The 21,522-nt window shown below is 56.0% G+C and overlaps 2 protein-coding genes across 7 annotated transcripts in view; one reads left to right on the top strand and one right to left on the bottom strand.

The window, feature by feature from the left end:
- The window catches only part of DOK4 (docking protein 4), a 14,748-nt gene extending 2,235 nt beyond the window's left edge, over nucleotides 1-12,513 (top strand). Inside the window, exons 1-9 of one of the 6 annotated variants that reach the window (XM_040498117.1) lie at nucleotides 27-106; nucleotides 4,697-4,797; nucleotides 5,359-5,605; nucleotides 9,091-9,198; nucleotides 9,358-9,472; nucleotides 9,773-9,892; nucleotides 9,983-10,172; nucleotides 10,905-11,043; nucleotides 11,201-12,513. In XM_040498117.1, the coding sequence (XP_040354051.1) occupies nucleotides 5,540-5,605; nucleotides 9,091-9,198; nucleotides 9,358-9,472; nucleotides 9,773-9,892; nucleotides 9,983-10,172; nucleotides 10,905-11,043; nucleotides 11,201-11,560 (1,098 nt within the window). In that variant the 5' untranslated portion in view covers nucleotides 27-106; nucleotides 4,697-4,797; nucleotides 5,359-5,539 and the 3' untranslated portion in view covers nucleotides 11,561-12,513. Of the gene's footprint in view, nucleotides 1-11; nucleotides 107-2,554; nucleotides 4,798-5,275; nucleotides 5,606-9,090; nucleotides 9,199-9,357; nucleotides 9,473-9,772; nucleotides 9,893-9,982; nucleotides 10,173-10,904; nucleotides 11,044-11,200 lie in introns of those variants that run through there. The other 5 variants (XM_040498113.1, XM_040498118.1, XM_040498115.1 and 2 more) reach the window with 5 other exon arrangements.
- Nucleotides 12,514-12,806: 293 nt separating this feature from the next.
- POLR2C (RNA polymerase II subunit C) lies at nucleotides 12,807-21,449 on the bottom strand. Its single transcript, XM_040498119.1, has 9 exons — nucleotides 21,305-21,449; nucleotides 21,073-21,122; nucleotides 18,658-18,726; nucleotides 18,459-18,511; nucleotides 15,439-15,567; nucleotides 14,965-15,016; nucleotides 14,578-14,746; nucleotides 14,358-14,432; nucleotides 12,807-13,831 (listed from the first exon to the last, which is right to left on the bottom strand). The coding sequence occupies exons 1-9, from the start codon at nucleotides 21,388-21,390 to the stop codon at nucleotides 13,687-13,689; spliced, it is 828 nt and encodes a 275-aa protein (XP_040354053.1). The 5' UTR covers nucleotides 21,391-21,449; the 3' UTR covers nucleotides 12,807-13,686.
- Between the last annotated feature and the right edge of the window lie 73 nt (nucleotides 21,450-21,522).

Below are 21,522 nucleotides of genomic sequence, written 5' to 3'. Positions count from 1 at the left end.
GCGCCGCCACCGCCCCGCTGCCCCCGCCGGCCGCGCCGTGACGCGGGTATGAGCCTGGCCCGCCGCCCGCCGAGCAAGCGCCCCGGGCCCGGGCCGTGGCGCCCAGGTAACTTGGGGGGCGCGAGGCGGGGAGGGGGCACCTAGGCCACGCCCGAGCCCGCGAGACCCTGGGCGACTCCAGCCCGAGAACTCTCCAAGCCTATGGGACCTACCAACCCTATCGGGGGAGGGGGCCTCGGGGACCCTCCCACAAAAGGCCCCCCCCCCCCCCCCCCAGGCCCCTGAAACTCTCTCCGGGCTCCTCCTACACCAGCTCTCGCCTACAGGGGAGCCCTGGTCGGGGCCCTGACCTCACCTGTGCCCCACACCAACCGTCGGAGAAGCCCAGGCCCCTGTGGTCTCCACTCTGGGCCTGCCGCCCGACCGGGCATATCCCAGCCCATCGCAGCCCCCAGCTTCCTCCCCACTTTCCTGCTCCCCATGGCCTGCTCTCTCTCAGCTCCCCCAAATTCCAAGAGACTTGTCTACCCCAGCTGCCCACTGCCCACCACACCTGCAAATGGTTCCTATCCTACAACTTAAACTCATGGTCAGCTCCCCTCCTCGCCTGGAACCTTCCTCCCCTGGCCATAGGGGACTGTCCACCTTCCCCTCCTGCCAGAGCCCCCAAGGCCCAGCTTCCAGTTAAATGCTTTCTGTCACTGCAAAGAAGCTTGAGCAGAGGCTGAGCACCTGGGTGATGTGGGCAGAGCAGGGCCTCTGTGCAGCCTGCCAGCCCCAAGCTGTGGGTGCCTGGCAGTTGCCAGGATACTTGGATGGAGCATTTGGGGTGTAGGGGTGTGCAAGTCAAGGGCAGTGAGGGGCCTAGCAGGATTCCTGGCCGTGGTGTGAGCCTGGTCTTGTTTAGTGCAGATTCTTTCCTTGCCCCTTTCAGAGAGATGTGGCTGGAGTGCAGGCCATTCCTGCCCCCCTTGCAGGATGGGTTTCAGGAGCTGTGACCCCTCCCACCCAGTTGCTTGCCTCTCTGTGCTTGGGTGCTGGCTACTTTTAGCTCTCCCTTCTCGGGCAGGGCAGCAGGGCTGGGCATGACCTCACCCTCCAACCCTGACCAAGATGGGGAGGCCTGGCCACCATGTCAGCAGTACTCTCTCCCCTGAGGCAGCTTTGAACCCAGCTGGGGACTGGCTGGTTGTTCAGGAACAACAGTTTGCCGACCATGACAGTCAGCCCTGGGAAGGCCCCAGGACCCGGACCCAGGGAGGTGGGAGCCCATCGCTACTTAACATGCGCGTGAAGGTTGAGCTGGGCCCTGCCAGGTGGCTAAGGGTGGTGGTGGGAGGATGGGTGAGGAGGACAAGTGGAGAGAATTATGCTTTCAGTCCCCAGTTGCTGAGCACTTACTCTGCACTAGACATGGTTCTGTGCACTGGGATGGAGCTATTAACTAGACAGACAAGGCACTGATGTTCTAGAGTGTTCTAGGAGACAGTGGCCAAGTAGCAAATGAAGAGCTGAAGGAACAAGACAGTCCTATAGTGATGTGTGTGATGAAGACAGTGAAGCTGGATAGAGGCTGACTGGCGGGGCTTCTTTGGCTCGGGTGGTCCGGGAAGGCCTCTCTGAGGAGGTGACCTCTGAGCTGAGACCTGAATGAAGCGTTGAATGAGCCTTGGGACCGTCAGAGGGAACAGTGTTGTAGGCTTGGAACAGCAAGTGCAGTGGTCCTGCGTGGGAAGGATTTAGGCGTGTTGAGCAACAGATAGGAGGCCGTGCGTGCTGAGCCGGGCGGGTGTGGGGGAGATGGGCCCAGAGGGGTGGGTGAGGGGCCCAGAGACAGCAGAGTGGCAGTTGCGTGGAGGCATAACATCATTTGCCTGACTTCAGGGCCCAGGAGACTGTGGTTGTTCAGATGTTCCCTCATCCCACTCTGTCGGGTTGGGTACTTGATCCGTCTTGCCACCCGCCTTAGATGAGACCCGCAGTGTCTGAGCTGGTGGTTTCTTCAGGGGATTTGCATGGGTGGAGGCAGAGGGTGGGATGGGAAGACGCCCTCGTGGCCCCTGATAACAATCACACTGGGGGAGAGAGGGCCTGAGTACAGGTGATGGGAAGTGTCCCTGGTGCCGGAGAGAATCCTGCCTCCTGCCGATAGGATCTTTGCCATGGGGCGAGACAGGGAGATGACAGTGAGGCGTGTCCAGGTAGGGCTGTCCCTGAAGCCCTGATAAGATCCTATCCCCCACGGGGTGGGGAGGCCCGGCCAGGCAGGCAGCCACTCCTGCTCAGTCATTGGTTGCCAACAGCAGCAAGTAGCGTTTGTTCTGGAGCCAAAGCCTCCAGGCAGAATCCAGGTGCAGGGAAGGAGTGCTCAGAGGGGCTACCCTATGGGGCTGGGAGGCCCTGCCCTGCCACTCTGCTGGGCATCAGGGAGTCTCCTGCCCTTTCTGGGGAGAGCTGGGGGAAGGGGGCCTTTGAGTCCAGCTCTCTCTGTACAGGAGCCCTTAGTGGCCTGGCTCAGGGTGGGTGCTGTCTCTGGTTGGGCAGCCATGTTGATGCCAGGCTGGGAGGAGGAATGGGGGGCCCCCGCTCTCCCCTGCAGTACTCAGGGGGCTGCTGAGCACTCTCTGGGTGTTCAGAGCTGAGCTCACAGGCCTGAGACATCAGGCCTTGAATTAGTGAGGCATTCTTTGCAGCTGTGGGCTCGAGAGAGGCAGAGCTGGCGGTGGCCCAGGAGTGATGGGGAAAGTGGCCCCAGGTGTGGCAAGGCAGGGACCGCCTCAGCCCTGTGCCTGGACTTCTGCGTTCCACCATGAGGCCCCGGTGGACCCTCACAGGCTCAGCCCGGGGCCACCTGTCCAGCTTAATAATACAGTCCCTCAGGGGGATGAGTTAGTTCTGGGCACCCCCACACCGGATCCCGTTGCCTGTCCAATTTGGGGGTCCACCTGTTGACCTTTCCCCCTACCTCCCTTACCCCCCTTTGCCATATCATTTTGGGTCCCAGGCTGGGTCTTGCTCTTGCAAACTTCATTAGGGTCTGAGTGTGGCCAGGAATCTCTGTGACTTAGGGCCAAAGAGGGAGCTGCCGAGCCTTTGCCCCCCGGGCTTCCCGTGGAAGATTGCTCTTTTGCTGGGTTATTTCTGTGGGGCTGGCTCTAGGGCTTAGGGTGTGGGCCTGTGGACAGACAGGGCAGCGGTGCCCCTGAGAGCTTGGCATCACAGTCACTTGGGAAGGTAGCTGGTTGGCGGGGCCATGACAAGAGGCCTGAACTGGGCAGGTGGAAGGCTTGGTTATGATAGTGTCACAGCCCTTGAAATAAAAATAGCCTTTGTTTTGGGGGCGGAAGTTCTGGGTCCAAAGTGGGCAAACAGGTACCCCCATGAGGCATTTCCTCAAAGTGGGACTTATTTTCTGTCTCTCTCTTTTTTTACTGATGGGGAAACTGAGGCATGGAGCAGGCCGCTGGATTCACATTCCTGGCTGTGTCACACCCCAGGCTCCCTTGAATGAACCCAGAAGCCTCGTGGCCAATGGCCAGCCTTGGAGGGGAATTTAACGGAGGTGGTCCTTGCTGTGGGGGCGAGGCAGCCCCATGGGCAGGCAGTAGAGACAGAGCTGGGGAAATTTACCAGTCTCTGGCTGCCAGAGCTCAGGTGTGGTGGGGCTGTTTGGGGGTCAGTGTTGGGAAGGGGACCCTAGACCAGACTTTATAGGAGGAAAGCAAACCACTTGGATATCCCATCACGGAGGGTCTTGGAACCCAGGGGGGCCGGGATAGAGGGACCGAATGGGCAGGGAGGCAGCTGAGGGTGTACGGAAGAGGCTATCAGGGTGCAGGTAAGCTAGGGGAGCATCACCCTCTCTGCCCATCCCCTTGTTTGTGTGTGCCCCCGGGGGGGCGGGGTAGGCCCATCTGTTCCTTGTTAGGTACTCAACAGACCGTCTTCCAGGAGAGTAATTAATGCCAAGTTGCTGGCGGATCCAGCAGCAAGCTTGTCCCAGGGCTTTATCCTGGCGGCCCAGATGCCCTGCTGACCCCAGAAATGCTGTTCCATTCCCAGCCAGCAATCCTGGAGACACGGGGGGCCGAGTTGCCGGCAAAGCCCCTGCTTCTGAGCCTGAATGGTAGAGAGGGCTTGGGTGGGGGTAGGCAGCCAGAGATGGCCACAGGACGTTCCACCTTGCCTTCCCGCCCCGGGCCTGCCTCCGCCACCCACAATGAAACTTCTCTTTCGTTGCTGGCTGTGCCCCAGACTTGCTGTGCGACATTAGCCATGTTGCTTATCCTTTCTGGGCAGCTTTCTTTTCCGCCTCCATCTGTAGAATGGGTGTCGGACTGCGCCATTGCTGAGGACCCCCTCCCCTTGTCTTAGTCTTAGCTTTTATCTGCCTGATTCAGAGCGGCCCCTGCTGGCATCCCCATTTCCTGCTCCCTGTAGACTTCCCCTTGGTGCTCCTCACCGCTCTCTGGCTGTGTCCTCTAACCCAGGGCCAGGTGACTGCTGGCTCTGTCTGTAATTAACTCCTGCCCATGCTTGGGACACGGGGCACTCAGCGCCAGCACCCCCAGACCAGCGGGTTCCCCTAGGGCCAGGGAGAGGTGACTGTTTCCACAGTGGCCACCTCCAGTCGGCCCAGCACATTCCTCAGGCTTATCTGGGGGCCCGCCCCACTGGACTCTGCCCTCCCACCCAGGAAGCAGCACCCAGAGGAGCTACTGAAGAGTTCCAGGGGCCGGGATGAGGGCCTGAGTGGGCTTGACTCTCAGCCTCCCTCCTGGGGCTGGAGAGAACCAGGTATAGACTGGCAGGGGGAGGGTGGGCAGAGGGATTTGGGGGTCTGCTGAGACTGACCAGGCAGACTGTCTTGAAGCTCGGGACGTGTGGATTTCACTCACACCAGACTGTGGGCCACCTCCTGGGCACCCCACCTCCCCTCTCTCGGAAGGCTCTCCCCTGAGGCCCCTGTGCATGGGAGGGGGCCTGGCTCTGGGAAGGTCACCTTAAGTCTGCTCCAGAGTTGTAACAGGAGATGGGACGGGACAACGGCTCCTGGGCCACCTCCCTCTCTTCCCACCTCCACAGTGGGAGCCGGCGCCAGCCCTTCCAGGAAGGGGTTAACCGCCAGCCCCAGCCGTGAGGGAGGGGACTGGGCTGGACCATTTTCCTCGCTGCTGCCTCCACCTCGGTTTTCCTGAATGGTTCTGTCGTCCCAGGGTGGGGAGGGAAGGGAAGGAAGAAGGGCGGGCGGAGGGAGGGAGGGAGGAGTGTGGGAAGAGGAAGGAAAAAAGAGCGAGACAGCCAGGGGAAGAGAAAGATGTCACTGTCTAATCTCCCTGTCATTTTTATTTCCAGCAGGCGCCGGGCAGAGGAGCTGCTAGAACAATGCTGAGGCGGGCGAGGTGAGGAGCGGCCCTCGCGGCCCCCCCGACGACGGAGTGTCTCGAACAGGTGATAGGAGGATCCGGAAACCGAGGCCACCTGGGCATCCCTCCCCGCTCTCAGCCAGGCCCGGCACCCCAAAGGCAGTGGGGAAACCATGGCGACCAATTTCAACGACATCGTCAAGCAAGGCTACGTGAAGATGAAGAGCAGGAAGCTCGGGGTGAGCCACCCTCCGAGGGGCCTTGCCGAGGGACGGGCGTCCGAGGACCTGGTCTGGAGCCTGCCGCGTCCTGTGCGCGGGTGCCCGCCCGGGGCCGCATCGCGCAGTTGTGGTGTCGAGGCTTCTGGCCAGCCGGCTACCCGGCATGTGCCTGCTGCGGCCCCCACCCCAGCAGGGCTGGCCGGCGTCCCAGCGGCCGGGCCAGGGGTGGCGGCCGACGACGGGCAGGCGGCTGCCCTGCCATTGTTGAAGTTGTGGCCAGGACAGCGGCTGGAAGTGCGGGGCTGTGTCTGAGCCTCTCACTCCCCCTTGTCTCCTCGCCTCGCCTCGCCTCTCTGTTTCTCTCCTCCCTCTCTTGGCCCCTTTTCTCTTAAGTCCCTTGGTCTCCCCCAGCTTCCATTGCTTTCTGTGTACGGGTCCTTATGTATTTATTTTGGCTATTGCTTTTACCGTTAAAGGAGTGTGTGAAAAAGAGAGTGGTTGGCTGTGGGGCAGGGCAGTGATGTGAGGGTGCAGAGGCTGGTATTTATGTGGTTTAGGAATGAGAACTTAGAGCAGGATGGCCTGTGGCTCTGGGACAGACTGCTTTCCTCTAAGTTGTTGGCGGTGGCTCCTTGCGCACTGGGTGCTTGGCCCAGAGCTGGGGGCTTGCTTACAGGGTCTGTGGGGATGAGGCCTCAGATACACCTCTGTGGGCATGCGCCCCCCCTCACCCCCTCCTGGTGAGTACAGCTTCCCCTCAACCCCCAGAGAGCATGACCAGGGGCTCCTGGGACCAACTTAATGATCTCAGTGAGGTTGTCCAAGAGCTGCCTCTGTTCCCCTGCTGACCCTCTCCCACCTCCAGTGAGGGGTCCTTCCCCAGTAGGAGGGTATCCTTGGTGACCGAGGTGGCCCAAGTCTTGTGTTTTCACGGGGTCTCCCTTCTCTCTCTTCCTCCCCTCCCCCATTGCCCTGATGGGGGTGGGGTGAGATCAGACTTCTCAAGGCTTCCTGGCTCAGCCTGAGTGGGGTGGGGGAGGAACAGGGCTCTGATATGGTTTCCCTGCCTGGAAACCAGACCAAGCAGGGCTGGCCTTGGAGAGGGGTGGTTCTTGCCCCTCCCCCCCTTTTGTGGTCCCGCGCGCCCCTGTGGGCGTGTGTTCTGCCCAGAGTGTAGGAGCTGAGCTGTAGGCGTGTCTGGAGTCTTTGCTAGATTTGGATTTGTATCCCAACCTGGGTTTCAGTCCAGGAGACAGTGCCTGGGTGGGCACCACCTTGCTCGGGTCCTGAGAGAGGGATGGAACCCACGTGGAGCACAGAACTAGAGAAACTGAAAATGAGGTGGGGAGGCCAAGGGAGTAGGGGCCCAGCTTCTAGTATGGTTCCTCATTCCTATGGGCCTGGGTCTAGCAGGTCCCTGGGGCGGGGGGCCCACCTGGGCCAAGGCCCTGCCCAGTGCAGAGCTTACGGGGAAACGAGAGCCCCCTTGAGGCAGCCACTTGCACTTAGTATCAGACCTGTTCCAGGAGGAGACCTGAAACCAAGTGGCCTACAGGTGGACACAGCCAGTGGGAGAGATTGGGAGCTGGGGTGTGGCCAGATCCAGTTTGGGTCTCCCTGTACCCAGGGCATTCAGCCTGTCCCTGCAGGTCTGATATGAGGGGCTGTCAGCCCTTCTTGTGCCAGGGCAGCCATTCTGGTCTCAGCTCACAAAGGTGAGCCAGGAGGGGCTGAAGGAGCTGGGGAACAGACCCTCCTACCCGCCAGGGCCTTCCTCTGGCAGAGCTGTGGCAGAGTGTTTCTGAAGTGCTGATCAAAGACCATGAGAAGTGGGGAAGGAGGGCTCTTGAGCACAGTGGCTCCCTGGGGCTGTGCGTGCGTGCGTGCGTGTGTGTGTATCTATCTGTATCTGTAACCAGGCAACCAGGGTGCTCAGGCCCCTGGGCCTTCTGCCCCTACACTGCAAGCTTCATGGAGCCCAAGTTGGCAGGGCATATTGGGGTCGACAGCCTTCATTCATTCATTCATTCATTCATTCATCCAGCCATCCACGGTCTCTTCATATGGTCATTCACTTGTTCAGCAGAGCTGTGTTAACAAGGTTACCAGGATGTGAGTGAAGATTCTGAGAATAAAGTACAGTCTCTGTCCTAAAGGAGCTCCCCAGCTAAGAGCTGAGGCCTGCTGTGGTTTAGGTGGATAGGCCAGGGGCTGAGCCAGGGCCCTGGGTACAGGAGCAGAGATACCTCCTAGAGTTCCAGATGGTCCCAGAAATGGCCTGGTTCTGAGTGGCTTCTTGGCCTGGGGCCCTGCCTACCCGGGACCTGGGGACTGAGTGGCAGGGCCGTAGGCATGGGGCTATGGGCCTCTTGCTTCCTCTGCTCTGGGCACCCCCAGTCTCCCTACTGTTTGCCGGTGAGAGGGGGCACCTGTGATTTCTTGGAATAGGCTTTGCCGGGCTTTTGCAGTGCCCACTGACAGAGTAGGCTGAGAGAGAGCCTGGGGTGGAGGAGGGGGCCAGGGAAGGAAGAGTCTGCAGCCTGGGCCGGTGGCTAGGCCACCACTGGGGGTGGGGGGGGGAGGGTCTGACAAGCCAGTTTGCCCTGGAGCATGGTTGGCTCCCTGCACCCTGGCTCCTTGGCAGTCAGGATGAGCCCATGAAGCTCTAGAGAATCAAGGCAGTTTTAGGCACGGGGTCATTGGCAGTAGTCGGACAGGAGGGAACCTCGCCTGGGGAGGCACTATGCTGTGGGGTAACCCCAGGTTCTTGGCTCTGCCCCTCTGGGGAACCACTGAGAGCCTCTGGTTCCCCAACTGGAACAGGGAACTAATCCTGACCTCCTATACTCCAGAATGTCAGAGGATGACAAGAGAGGGTGGCCAGAGATGAGAGGGGGTATTACTCCCATCAAGAGCCCTCCCCTGCCCCTGAGAACAAGGGCTGTGGTGATGTGCAGGCTCAGAATGGTCAAGGGTCTGATCCCTGTCCCTAGGACACTCCCTCTGTTGTGGCTGGCACTTCCAGAGCCCTGGGCAGACTGTTAGGGGTGGCCTCCAAATATCCATTCTGGATCTAGCCAGCGCTTTAAAAATATCAGCACTACCATTTATCAACTGTTACTTATTGGTGCCTCAGTTTCCTGTCTGTAAAGTGGCAACGATCATCAAACCAACCTCAAGAGTGAGCCTGAGATTGACTGTGAAGAACACTAGGAAGTACAGAAGGGAAACAAATGTTGCCTATTTATATTAAGCTTCGAGCTGAGCAGTAAACAGTGATTCAGAGCACTCTTTGTGCAACCGTCTTGCAGAGCCAGGGACGAAATGCCTGCTTCTTCAATTTGGGGAGGGGGCTTCGCTGCTGGTCCCAGGTTTTCTCCTGGGCTGGGTTTCCAGGGAAGGCTGTGTAGCACTGCCCCCTGTGGCAGGCAGGGGTTAGTCAGGGCCATGTTGGGTGGGAGTGGTCCCAGGAGGCCTGATCCCACTGCCCTCTTGCCCCACAGATTTACCGGAGGTGCTGGCTGGTGTTCCGGAAATCCTCCAGCAAAGGGCCCCAGCGGCTGGAGAAGTACCCAGATGAGAAGTCAGTGTGCCTCCGAGGCTGCCCCAAGGTTAGGGGGCCTGGGTCCTAGCTACCCCAGTCTGTAAGCAGTGACGATTTGCTGAGCCCTGAGGTCCAAGAGCACCCTCCTGGGGGTGGCACCACTGGGGGGGGGGGTGCAGAGGGAGGCATTCCAGCCTGGCTCAGTCTCTCCTGGGTGCTGTCGCAGGTAACTGAGATCAGCAACGTCAAATGTGTCACGCGGCTCCCCAAGGAGACCAAGAGGCAGGCGGTGGCCATCATATTCACCGACGACTCAGCACGTACCTTCACCTGCGACTCAGGTGAGGAGCGGGGGCTGCAGGTTTCCAGCCAGACTCCCCTGGGCCAGTCATGGTCCAGTGGTGCAGTCGGGAGGAGGCAGAGCAGGACGAGCCCTGGCTGGGGGTGATGTGTGGGGGTGAAAGTAGTGTGGGGGGGTGGGGCTTGGAGGGAGCAGGCCCCCAGGACAAGGGGAGACAGGCAGGTAGTATCCACTGGCCTCACTCTCTCTGCCTTGCATGGTGGGACACCATGGTGGGCTGAGGGCAGATGGATGGGCTGCTGGGGGACCCGGGGCTGGCACGAGGTACCATTTTCTCTAGAGCTGGAGGCGGAGGAGTGGTACAAGACACTGTCTGTGGAGTGTCTGGGGTCACGACTCAATGACATCAGTCTGGGAGAGCCGGACCTCCTGGCCCCAGGAGTGCAGTGTGAGCAGACAGGTGAGGCCTGCCGCTGCCGAGGGGGTGGGAGGAGGGAGGAGAGTCCTCCCCTGGGGAGGCTCCAGCCCCACTCCTCCTCTCCCGCTGCAGACCGCTTCAATGTCTTCCTGTTGCCCTGCCCCAACCTGGATGTGTATGGCGAGTGCAAGCTGCAGATCACCCACGAGAACATCTACCTCTGGGACATACACAACCCCCGCGTGAAGCTCGTCTCGTGGCCCCTCTGCTCGCTGCGTCGCTATGGCCGGGATGCCACACGCTTTACCTTCGAGGCTGGCCGGTAGGACCCTCCTGCCCCCTCAACCCTGTCCCACCCTGTCCCACCATGTCCCACCACGATCATGCTGTCGGCCGTCGTTCACTCTATCAGGCACTGTGCTGGGAGCTTATTTATCAGCATAGAAAACCAAAAGGGAACGTAAGATTTCCAGTTTATAGATGAAGAAATTGAGGCTCACGCAAGGAAGGTCAAGTGCGGCTGTTTCAAACTTCTGGGGCTCAAATCAAATGCTGGCCCTGGCACCTACAGCTCTGTGGCTGTGGACCACGTCTGTTTTCTTCATCTGTCAAATAGAGGATAAAAAAAAGTACTCCACCTCCTAGAATTATGGTGAGGATTGAGCTTGAACTCTGGAGCCAGCCTGCCTAGACTTAAATTCTGTGTAATCCCCTGTATAATCCTGGCTAAGCTACTTACCATCAGTAGGCCTCAGGTTCCTCATCTGCAAAATGGTTTGAGGAAATTCAGAACAGGAAACTAAAAGTGCGCAGACCAAAGGGATGGGAGAAAAACCTGAATGGGTTCATTCCTGTAAGGCGTTTAGATCACTGGTACACAGAAAATGCCCAGCACGTTTGGGCTGTGCGGCCAGCACCCCCGGAAGACAGAGGGGGTGGGGTGCAGAGGGCCTGGGGCGCGGCCAGTCTGCGGTGCCAGAAAGCCGGACCAAGCACCTGTGTGTGCGTGGTGCAGTCCCCTCTACCTCGCCCTCGGTGCCTCTCGTGTCCCTAGGATGTGTGATGCCGGGGAAGGGCTCTACACCTTCCAGACACAGGAAGGGGAACAGATCTACCAGCGGGTCCACAGTGCCACCTTGGCCATCGCTGAGCAACACAAGCGCGTCCTGCTGGAGATGGAGAAGAACGTGAGGGTGAGGCAGCGGGCACTGGTCCAGGCTACCGGGGAGGCTAAGAGCACGCCAGTTGTCTCCAGCTGGCGCGTACGCCAGAGGCCGGCAGGGTGCTGGGCTGGAGGCAGGCCGCTGCCCCTGGAGCTGACGGGAGGGCCCCCCCTTCTCTGCCCCATAGCTGCTGAACAAGGGCACGGAACATTACTCATACCCCTGCACGCCCACCACTATGCTGCCCCGCAGTGCCTACTGGCACCACATCACAGGTTCCCAGAATATTGCCGAGGCGTCCAGCTGTGCCGGTGAGTCCCAGCGGCGCCCCACACTCACCTGCCACAAGGTTCTGTGGAGGACCGGGCCTTCTGGGTGGGGGTCCTTTGACCTGCGTCCAAGTCCTGAGCCCGCCTCCGTGTCCACAGGTGAGGGGTACGGGGCAGCCCAGGCCAGCTCAGAAACAGACCTCCTCAACCGATTCATCCTGCTAAAGCCAAAGCCCGGCCAGGGGGATGGCAGCGAGACCAAGACCCCAGCCCAGTGACGGCAGGGCCGGCGCGCGCCAAGGACCGCCGGGGCTGCCTCTTGCTGGGCCGACTGCAGCGTGTTGTGGACGCCCTCGAGGGGCTGCTGGCCAAGAGCCTGGAGAAGCGGAGCAAGCTATCCCTTCCTTGCCCCCAGGGTGAGGCTGGACCAAGGCAAAGGGCTGGCCACACCGCCAGAGCATGTGCGGGGCTGGAGCTACTGTGGGACTATATACTGTTAATGATTTTAATATATATGGCTTATGACATATTCTATACTCCTGAGATTTCCCCCATCCCTCCCCGATACCACATACAGTTTTTAATCCCATGACCGGGTCACAGTCAAGGCTGTTTTTGAACGTGAGGGCAGCTGTTCCCTGTCCTCCGTGGCACAGCCCTCCTGCTGCCAGGACTTGCTTGAGTGGCCAGGGCCAGAGGAGGGAGACAGAGCTCCAGGCTGGCGCTGGGACCGCTGGCTTTCCCCAAGCAGCCCAGGGGCTGAGACAGCAGGTGGCTTCTCAGTTCCTCTGGGCCTAGAGGGGCACAGGAAGGAGTTGAGCTTCCACTGTGCCTCTTGGCAGCCTTGCACTTGGGAGTTTTAAGCAGAGGTGACATCTGGTTGACACCTCAGGTGAAAATCTGGTTTTAAAATGTAATTTTTGCCCAGGCTCCTTCCTGCTTAGTAGGCGGAGAAGATCCCCCAGGGGTGGGGGTGCAGGTCACCTCAGCGAGGAGGAGGAGGGCCGGTCTGAGCTCTTCCCCACCCCGGGGCCAGGCTGCGGGGAGCACCCCTCCCCCACCCTCACTGACCTGGGGGTAGGTGATGTCCCAGCAGAGGAAGCCCCTCTGCCCTGTTTGGCCACCCTATGGCCGGCCAAAAGCACTCGGAAACCGAGCCCTTCCCATCTCCTCTTCCCCACATGGTGCTGAGGCTCCCTGCTGAAATGCAATTAAAGCAATTGATTTTCTAGTGCTGGTATTTATTGACTACCTTGCAGAAGGGCTATCTTTCTATTCCCATCAAACCCTCGGTTGCGTGTGTGGGTTTTTGGTTTTTTTTTTTAAATACTTTAGGGTTCTGATTTGTGGAACAGACCCTGTTGTAAATAACCACTATTCAAGCTGTGGCAGAATGATACAGCAAGAGGCCCCTCCAGGAGCGCCCTGGAGCCAGAGAGGGGCCACAGCCAGCTCGGCACCAAAGGCCTTGGAGAGGGAGGTAGGGCCGGCTGGCTCAAGTTAGTGGCACGATGACGCATGAAGGAGATTATGTTGTGCTCTTTATTGCCAAGAATAAAAACTTTTAAAAAGACAACTCCTGAATCAATAAATATCCCTTCCTTTCTGTACCGAATCTCAGGTTTTCTCCAGGCATCTCCTGCCAGGCTGCCTAATTAACTACTTTGGGCATGATTCTACCCTACAGGGGTAAGGGGTCAAGGCCAGACCTTCCCTTCATTAAGGCCCTTGCCCCCCAGCACCCAAACTTAAATAATCAGGCTACTGGCAGTGAAGTTCATAACTAATGGGTAGAGAATGAAATACAGGGTTTACCTGGGGCAGGGAGGCAGCCAGGCTCTAACACTCTTCTCTAAGGGTTCTCAAATTAGGGACACTTGGAGATTTGAGCGAAGTGCCAGCAGCCTGGCTCTGGGCAGGGACTGGAAGGGGTTGTAGGCAACTTGAATGAGGGTTCTAACACTCAATCCTAACACCGGAAGTCCAAGGTACAACTGTGAAACCTCCAACTGTTGGACAGAAAGGGTTTGAAGACCTGAAATGACCAACAGAAGAAAGTCCAGCTCAGTGGTTCTCAACAGACTCCCCCAAAGGCACATAAGAAAACGCATTGGAAGGGATGTCCTGGGGAATGCCACTGGCAATGAGTGGGCAGAGCCAGGGACGTGAGATGTCTAGTAAAAAACTGTCCTGCCTCAAATGCCAGTGGCATGCCTGGCAATCTGAGCAAAGCTGGGATAGGCCGCCTCTTCCATACGGCTCCCTTTCTAGTGGGTACTGACGGTTTGCCAAGAAGCCCGAGCCAACAGCTGTCCACATCCCAGTAGCTAGAAGAGGCTCTGGAGAGACAAATCCAGCTGCTGGCCCAGATCCCCCCCTTTTTTGTTCAAACAGGTGAGCTGTGCTAGTTTATGGTTAGGACATCACTCTGGATCTCGTGGCTTAACTGGGTCTGTAAATCACTCAGCTTCTTCTTCAATCCAGAGAGGGCTGACAGGACAATGGTCTCAGGGCGCAGAGAGCCACAGGACTCGACGTTGTAGTAAAACCTAAGAGGAAGAGTCTGGTGAGAGCCCTCCGCGAGGCAGGCTGGCTCAGCCGAGCGTCGGCCTCGGATCATGCGCTCTCTCCTGGGTGGCTTCAACCTCTTACTAACGGGGGTCCTGCTGTACATTACGGGACTCCAAGGAGGCCACAGCTAGCTCAAAAAGCTACTGGGGAAACCTTAAAACACTTCGGAGTGCATGTGTTCCACATGGAGACAGTGGAAAGTCAAGTTAACAGTGGCTCACGTTCACTGTCAGAAGACTGGTCACTTCTGGCTCTGGGCAGACCTCTTCTTTGGGGATTGCTCATCAGAGGAGGAGCAGAGTGAAACCACCGCAGGGCCCCTCATCCCACAGTGACCAAGGGAGATGATCACCTGCCCTGGGACCTGCACCCGCCATGGATTCTGCAGCTCCCCTTCCTTCCTCAGCTCACGGGCACTGGGACGTGAGGGAAGGGTCTCCCGACTCAGACCTTGCACCAAAACCATACATTCTTACACACTTCATGTGCCGGCCTGGATCTTACCTCTCTGGCTTGCCGTTGGGGTCGTAGGGAGCCTGTGACTCATCTTCGTCCAGCTCTGAGTACTCGCTCTTTGGCCTGAGGTCAAATACAGGTCAGCACAGGGCTGCTACAGCTGCTTTTAGGGCACTATGTCCACAGTGAGCCTGCCCCGACCCCAGTGACTGGGAGCCATTTCCACACCAACCCACCCTGAATGCCTTTACTCCCAATGAGAACATACCATTCCTCAGGCTTGGGGTACACTGTGTGCCTCAGGGCATTGTCAGGATCATATTCAAAAGCCACCCCTGCGGTAGGGTTCCACTTGGCATGCTCCTTGCCAAAGCCCTTTTTGGCATAGGCTCGAAGTCTCAGCTCCTGGCCCTTCCTCAGCTTGACGATGAGGATGTCTGTGGGGAGAGGTGTGAGTCAGTCAAGGGCCGACAGACACCGTCCCCTGAATTTTGACCCGCAATACCACCAGAAGACCACACAATCAGGAAAAACAGCCCAAAGGTCAGCTGACAGAGACCAGGGAGCACGAGAAGCTGTGTCTGGTCTTGCCTCTGTGCTGGCCTGCAGAACGATGAGCCGGGCAGAGATCCACATACTCCCCCCAGCCCCTTACCGTCCTGCTCGACGTAGTCATTGGGGTCATTATCTCGGTTCCGGGAGGTCACCTGGAGGGAGCCCAAACAGAGGCATTTATTAGCTGCTCGTCTCCCCAGTCACCTCTTCTGGCAACCATGTCCCCGCACCTGCCGACCAGGGACAGGATGCCTGGAAATGAGGGGTACTAGGATTAAATCTGTGCTGGAGCTGGACTCCAGCCTCTGCCTCATGGCCTGGTGACAGCCTTTTCAGTCAAAACAGTACCCTCTCAAAGGGTCCTCGGGTGACAGAGGGTGGGCACACAGCACAACAATGCTCCTGTCCACCCTGGCTACTGTTCAGAATTATTAGCACTTTTAGGCACCAGGCTCAGTTGAAGGCAGAGGGTAACTCAAGGGAAATCAGCATCTTGTAAGAAACCACCGAGTCTGGCTCACTTCGAGCCAGGAGGAGAACAAAGGTCCTGGGTAGCACACTGTGAGACACTGACTGGAATGACCCGGGGGCTGTTGGAGATGAGGTCTCGAGACGTGACGTGACGAGTCTGATCTTCGTTGCACCGCACGTCAAGAGTGAACTCCACTGAGCACTCGGGGCAGAACTCTTCGCACGTGCAGTCCTGAGGCGGGAAGACAAGCGGGAATGAGCCTATGGAGAGGTGGTGAGCCCTGAGCTCCCTGCTTCTAACACCCAGTTCCTTAGATTTCTTAATGTAAAAGGGCTGCTCTCAGGCTCCAGGCTCTTGTGGGCCATGCCAATCTGGTACACCATTCTGCCGGGCCACCCAAGTGCAGGCCCTTCCCAGTTTAGAGACCACCCGTACCTGTTGACGCCTGGGTTTACTTTCCACCTCCAGCAGCTGCCAGGCCACCACCGGGAGACACATTGCTAAACTCTCACCCTGGCCCTCGGAGCGCCCTTCTTCAGGGATACAAGGCGTTAAGCAAGAGAATGATGCTTTCACGCTTTAGAGTGCAGCTTCCCATGAACTGTGTGGACTAGCTCGGGAATGCAATCATCATTTAAAATAAAATGATCCAGGCAACAACAGTAAAGTTCTTTCAAGTTCTGGACTACTTTTTCTTTTAAAAACAAAGCAAAAAAACCTTTCCATAATGGAAAATTTCATGCATTCACAAGAGCAGAGCAAAGCAGAAGAGACTACCACCGTGTAACCATCACTCAGCTTCAATAACTAGCAACAGTTCTTTAAGCAACGACTCTTGAAACAATCCATTCCTACGTTAGGGACCATCTGCTGCAGTTTAACTTCAGGCGAGTTACTGGAATGTAACCAAGCAAACTGTTCGCCCCCTCAGGCCAATGAGGAACATCTAACCTGCTTCTGAGGTTTTTCAGACAAGGAGGAAGAGCTAGAGGCCACACCTGGACAGTGTGCAGTCACACACAGGTGAGGCAGGCAGGCAACCGAGACCCTAAGTAGAAATATGAAACGCCTGGGGTGCCTGGGTGGCTCAGTCGGTGACGCATCCGATTCTTGATCTCAGTTCAGGTCATGACCTCAGTTCACAAGATCGAGCCCCTGTGCTCACAGGGCAGAGCCTCCTTGAGATTCTCGCTCCCTTTCTCTCTGCCTTCCACTACCCCCCTTCAAAAATGAATGAATAATTAAGTGAATATATAGTATATATATATATATGAAAGAAATGGAAGGGGAGCACCCGGCTGGCCCGGTCAGTAGAGCATGTGACTCTTGTTCTCGGAGTTGTAAGTTCGAGCCCCGCATTAGGAGATAACAAAAAGACAAAAACAAAAACCTACTAAATAAACACTAAATTAAAGAAACTGGCATGAAAGAGATGAAAAGGTACACAACCTCAAAAAAATATATATCATAAAGGAGAGGGATCTGAGATTAAGAACCTAAAGAAGTGTAACAACCAAATGCACGCATGGATCTTTGCTGGATGACAAAAAGCAAGAAAGGATATGTGAGGGACAACTAGGAAAATCTGAATATTTGAAATACGACAAAATAATGCTAATAGTCTTAAGCATGATGGCATAGTTATGTAGGAAAATATCCTTATTTTTAGGACAAGCATGCTGAAGTAGTTAGGGGAAAAGTGTTATGGTATCTGCAACTTTCAAATGGTTCAACAAAAATAACACGGATAGGAAAAACAAAGCAGATGTAGCAAAATATTAGCAATTGGTAACTAAAGCTGAAAGTAAGTGGCTGTTTATTATTTGATTCTTTTAACTTTTCTGTAGATTTTCTGGAAAAAAAAAAAAAAACAGAAAAAAGGGGAGGAGACCATAACATCTTTGTTCAGCAAATACTAGAAAAACACTTAATGGATGGAATTGCTAGGTCATGGGGCATGCATATCTTCACCCACGACATTGCCAAACTGCTCTTCAACTGGTTGTACAACTGTCCCCACCAATATCTGTGATGTTTCATTTCTTACAAAAATCTGGAAACATGAAGCAAATATTGCAAAATGTTGGACTATGACAAGCTGTTTGGTGGGAGCAAGAGTACTGGTCAGATTATCTCCACACTTTCCTGTGTACTTCAATCTCTCTTTAAAAAACACAGATTTAGGGGTGCCTGGGTGGCTCAGTTGGTTAAGCATCCAACTTTGGCTCAGGTCATGATCTCACAGTTCGTAAGTTTGAGCCCCACGTCGGGCTCTGTGCTGACAGCTGAGCCTGGAGCCTGCTTCAGATTCTGTGTCTCCCTCTCTTTCTGGGCCGGGCCCCCCCCCCCACTCACACTCTTATCTCTCTCCCTCTCCTCTCAAAAATAAATATACATTTTTTAAAAATTCAAAAAAAAGATTTATAACACATATCAAATTAGCCACACAAAAATGGCATGACCTTGGGAGTATTAGAGGATGGGCTGATTAAAAATCACCCAAAGCCACCAAGGGGGAAGAGTCTCAAGCTGTTACCTAATGGAGCCCTGGGGAAAGGATGCAGGGAACCTAGTCCTGTCCCTCTCCTCCCAAGTCCAAGGCCTGTTAACATATCACAGGAAGGAAACACAGCCCTAGAGGAAGGGCCATGTTTAACGAGGACCACCTACAGGGAGAGGCACATATCTGGCAGACAACAGCCCTCAGGTGCTGCTGTGGGGGACAGTCCCACTCTCTTTCCTTGATCTCACCCCTACCTCTCCCTAATTCCCTAACCTTCTGTTGACTCCCTTCAGCCTCCTAGGCTCCCGTTACTGGGAAAAGACACCCTGGAGAGCAGAGTCTGAACAGATCAGACTCTGAAAAGGCAGAGCCCCCACTGCTTGGTATAAATGGGTATTCTGGTATATACCCCATCTTGTGTGGCTGGCAGGAGAAACTCCCTGATGCCCCTGGAGCCTGATCATCTGAAGCCTGGCAGGACCAAGGACCAGTGCCTGCTTGGGCTCTAAGGCAACATTTCCATGCTGTCTTCCTAAAAGCTAGAAGGAAAACGTCAGGAAAATCCCTGAGAACTGAGCCCCCTACCCCCACGCACATCCCACCCAATCACACAGCATACCCGGGAGTATTGCAGCTTGTCCACAATGTCGTCACTTGTGAGGGGGATTAGTCCTGGAAGAAACAGAAAGACATTTTAAAGCAGTCCAAATGGTCAAGTCAAAAGGAGAACCTAGAAGCCCCCTTGGGAGTGAGGAGGCTCCCTCCTCTGACACCAGGCACAGCCCCCTCCCTTCCACCTTTCACAACCCGGCACTCACCGAGCCTGTGAGCGATGAACTCATCATGAAGGACTGAAGAATTGGCATCAATCTGAACCCAGTCAATGGCTAAAAAAAAAAAAACAAAAAAAACCCCCAAAAACCAAGAAAGCAGACATGCAGTTCGGCCACCAAATTAAAGACCTCGAGCAGTGGTTCTCAAGATTTAGGAAGCACCTGATGCTTACTAAATTGCAGGGGCCTGGGCCAGACTGCCAGAAACGGATTCCACAGCTCCAGTGGGGGCTAGGAATCTGTATTTTAACAAGAACCACGTGCAACACAGCCTCCATCCCTACTCAGGCAGATTTAATGCAGGGGGTTCCCTGTCCCACACAAAAAATACTGACTTAGGGAACAGCATGGCAGTGAGAACATGTTTCTTTAAGCTGAATATTTCTGTGAGAAGCATTTACATCTGCTATCCGTGTCAACACCAAATCCATAAACACGAACTACTTGGGCACTTGAAAGTTAGGGAAAATTGGGGCACCTGGGTGGCTCAGTCGGTTGAGCGTGTCCGACTCGGCTCAGGTTATGATCTCACGGTTCGTGAGCTTAAGCCCCGTGTTGGGTGCTGTGTTGACAGCTCACAGCCTGGAACCTGCTTCAGATTCTGGGCCTCCCTCTCTCTCTCTCTACCCCTCCCCGGCTTGCATTCTCACTCTCTCTCTTAAAAAAAAAAAATAAATAAATAAAAGGCCAATCTCACAGAAGTAACACAGGCTTATGGTCCATATCTCATTTTATGATACAATGACCAAATTACTCAATGTAACTCTTTATCATCAATCAACTAACACGTAAAGAATTCCTTTAATGTGCACAGCATACTAAGTATCCAACCCAATTCCTACCAGCAATGAGCTAGTAGAAAGGTAAGGACTGTATTCCCACACACACTTGACTTAAACACATTCATTAACACCTGTATGCAAACAAATTCATAAATCAAATGGCACTGGAGCCCAACTACCAAAAAGGGTGTGGACACTAAGAATGGAAGTCAGAAGAGGACCAGTTAGGACCCAACCCGCTTTGTCCTATACTTTCTATTGTTTCCCCAAGCCAAGTAAGGACCATAAGCCAAGCTTTTCTGACTCCGCCTCCTTACTCCCAATAACCCCCTACTCCCACGTGCCCTTACCCTCTCCTGCGCAGGTGTAAATCCTCTGAGCCTCCTACAAACCAAGTCTCGCCTGCCCTCTGTGATACAGATACCAACACTTCCTCCCTGCAAGCTTTCCCCTCACAAAACTCTGTCCAGACTAAAGATACTTGTCCCATTTTACACTGTGTTATATTTGTGTATGTCTTGTCTCTACCTCAAGCTTCGGAGAATCCTGGAGCTGGGGTCTTCAGATGTCTTAACTTTTGTATTCCCCCTGGGGCCTGGAATGTAGCAGGTGATCAGAATCATCCGCAGAACTGAATGTGTGGGGCAAGTGGCATTCAGCCTCTAATGCCAGGGCCGCCTCACAAAGTACAACTCCCTCATTTTACTCATGATGAAACTGAGGCCCAGAGGCATGGAGTGGTCAGGGAGGAGGAGGAGGGTCAGCACTCCAAGCTCTGAGTTGAAGAAGTGCCTGGGGATTGCAGTGGTGGAAACTCCATGCTCTCCTTCACCAATCCCTTGGCCTGCTTATTTCCTTAGGAGTCTGCACACTTGTTGTAGCAGCGGAGTTACATTCCTTTCTCCAACCCAAACTTTGAGTTGACACTCCGAAAATACCTGTAGTATATTTATAAGGGTGAAAAATACCTGGAGCGACGTGGCTGGAACCAGAGCCGATCCTCCTCCCTCTAAGCGCCAACAGCACTGTGGCTCTACTTCTCAACTACTGACCCAAGGCTACCCCGCAGCAGCGTCAGCTGCGGATTCGCCTTTCCCGGGCAACCCCACTGTGTGCTCCACCAGGGCAAGAACCCTGCACCGTGCAGCCTTGCAGTCCCAGTTCCTAGCACCCTGCCTGGCACTTACGTGTTCCCTAAGTACGGCTGAAGGACCGGATTCATAAAAAGACATCTACCGGTACTCAACACGAGGCATTTAAGAGAGATTCCGTTACTCAATCCCTGCCATCGCTCTGCAAGCACTGTTAACGTCCGAATGCCACAGAGAAAAACACGGCACGCAGCTGAACGCTTGCCCAAGTTGCACAGGGGCAGTAAGTGAAAACGGTGTTCAAACCCGAACACGCAGACTCCCGAACCCATGCTCTTCGCCAACCCGTAGGTTAAGAGTGGACCCAAGTGGCCCTGGGCCGAGGGTACAGGGTCTGATCAAATCTCCAGCACTGCTGTCCTTTCAGAGCCCCCACTACCGGCCCCACCAGGCCCTGGGTGTGGGCGGGCAGCGGCCCCGAGGTGTGTGGGGGCGTGTGTGGGCGACGAGAGGTGGGGTTCGCTTACCTATTATGGGCACCTCGGCGATGAAGACCCTCCGAATGGAGTTGGCCACCCTGAGGGATGAAAACCAATCTGCGTGAGGGCGCCGCAGCATCGACGCCGGCGCCCCGCGCCCACGGTTCCCAAAGCAAAAACCCCGCCACCCGAACGCAGCTCTAGGACACGACCCCCACCCGGCCCGCGCTCGAGCCCCCCGCGCTCCACAGCCGCCGGCCTCTTCCCTCAGCGGCCTTACGCCAAGTCCGTGTTCTCGATGATGAACTTGACATTCTCGTCGGTGAGCTCCGTGATCCGGACGGTGGGCTGGTTGGCATACGGCATCGTGCCCAACCACCCGCCGGACCCTAGGGCTTAGCACCCGTGCGCCGCCGCCGCCGCCGGAAGTGGGTCAGCGCGGCCCGCGCCGCTTCGGCACAGACACGCTCACAGCGCCGCCTGCTGCTCGGAGGCCGC

This window comes from Herpailurus yagouaroundi, unplaced genomic scaffold (assembly GCF_014898765.1).
Source record: "Herpailurus yagouaroundi ecotype Mexico unplaced genomic scaffold, PumYag 190, whole genome shotgun sequence".
Lineage (NCBI taxonomy): Eukaryota > Metazoa > Chordata > Mammalia > Carnivora > Felidae > Herpailurus > Herpailurus yagouaroundi.
Note: the sequence above shows the minus strand (reverse complement) of the source record. Positions and strands in the feature narration are given on the sequence as shown.

Excerpts from the sequence above, each read along its gene's own strand:
- POLR2C (XM_040498119.1), bottom strand. The coding sequence starts at position 21,390 with ATGCCGTATGCCAACCAGCCCACCGTCCGGATCACGGAGCTCACCGAC. Across the intron at positions 18,727-21,072 it reads CGCCGAGGTGCCCATAATAG|CCATTGACTGGGTTCAGATT; the intron begins GTAAGCGAACCC and ends TTTTTTTTTTAG. Across the intron at positions 13,832-14,357 it reads CCCAACGGCAAGCCAGAGAG|GTTTTACTACAACGTCGAGT; the intron begins GTAAGATCCAGG and ends TCTTCCTCTTAG.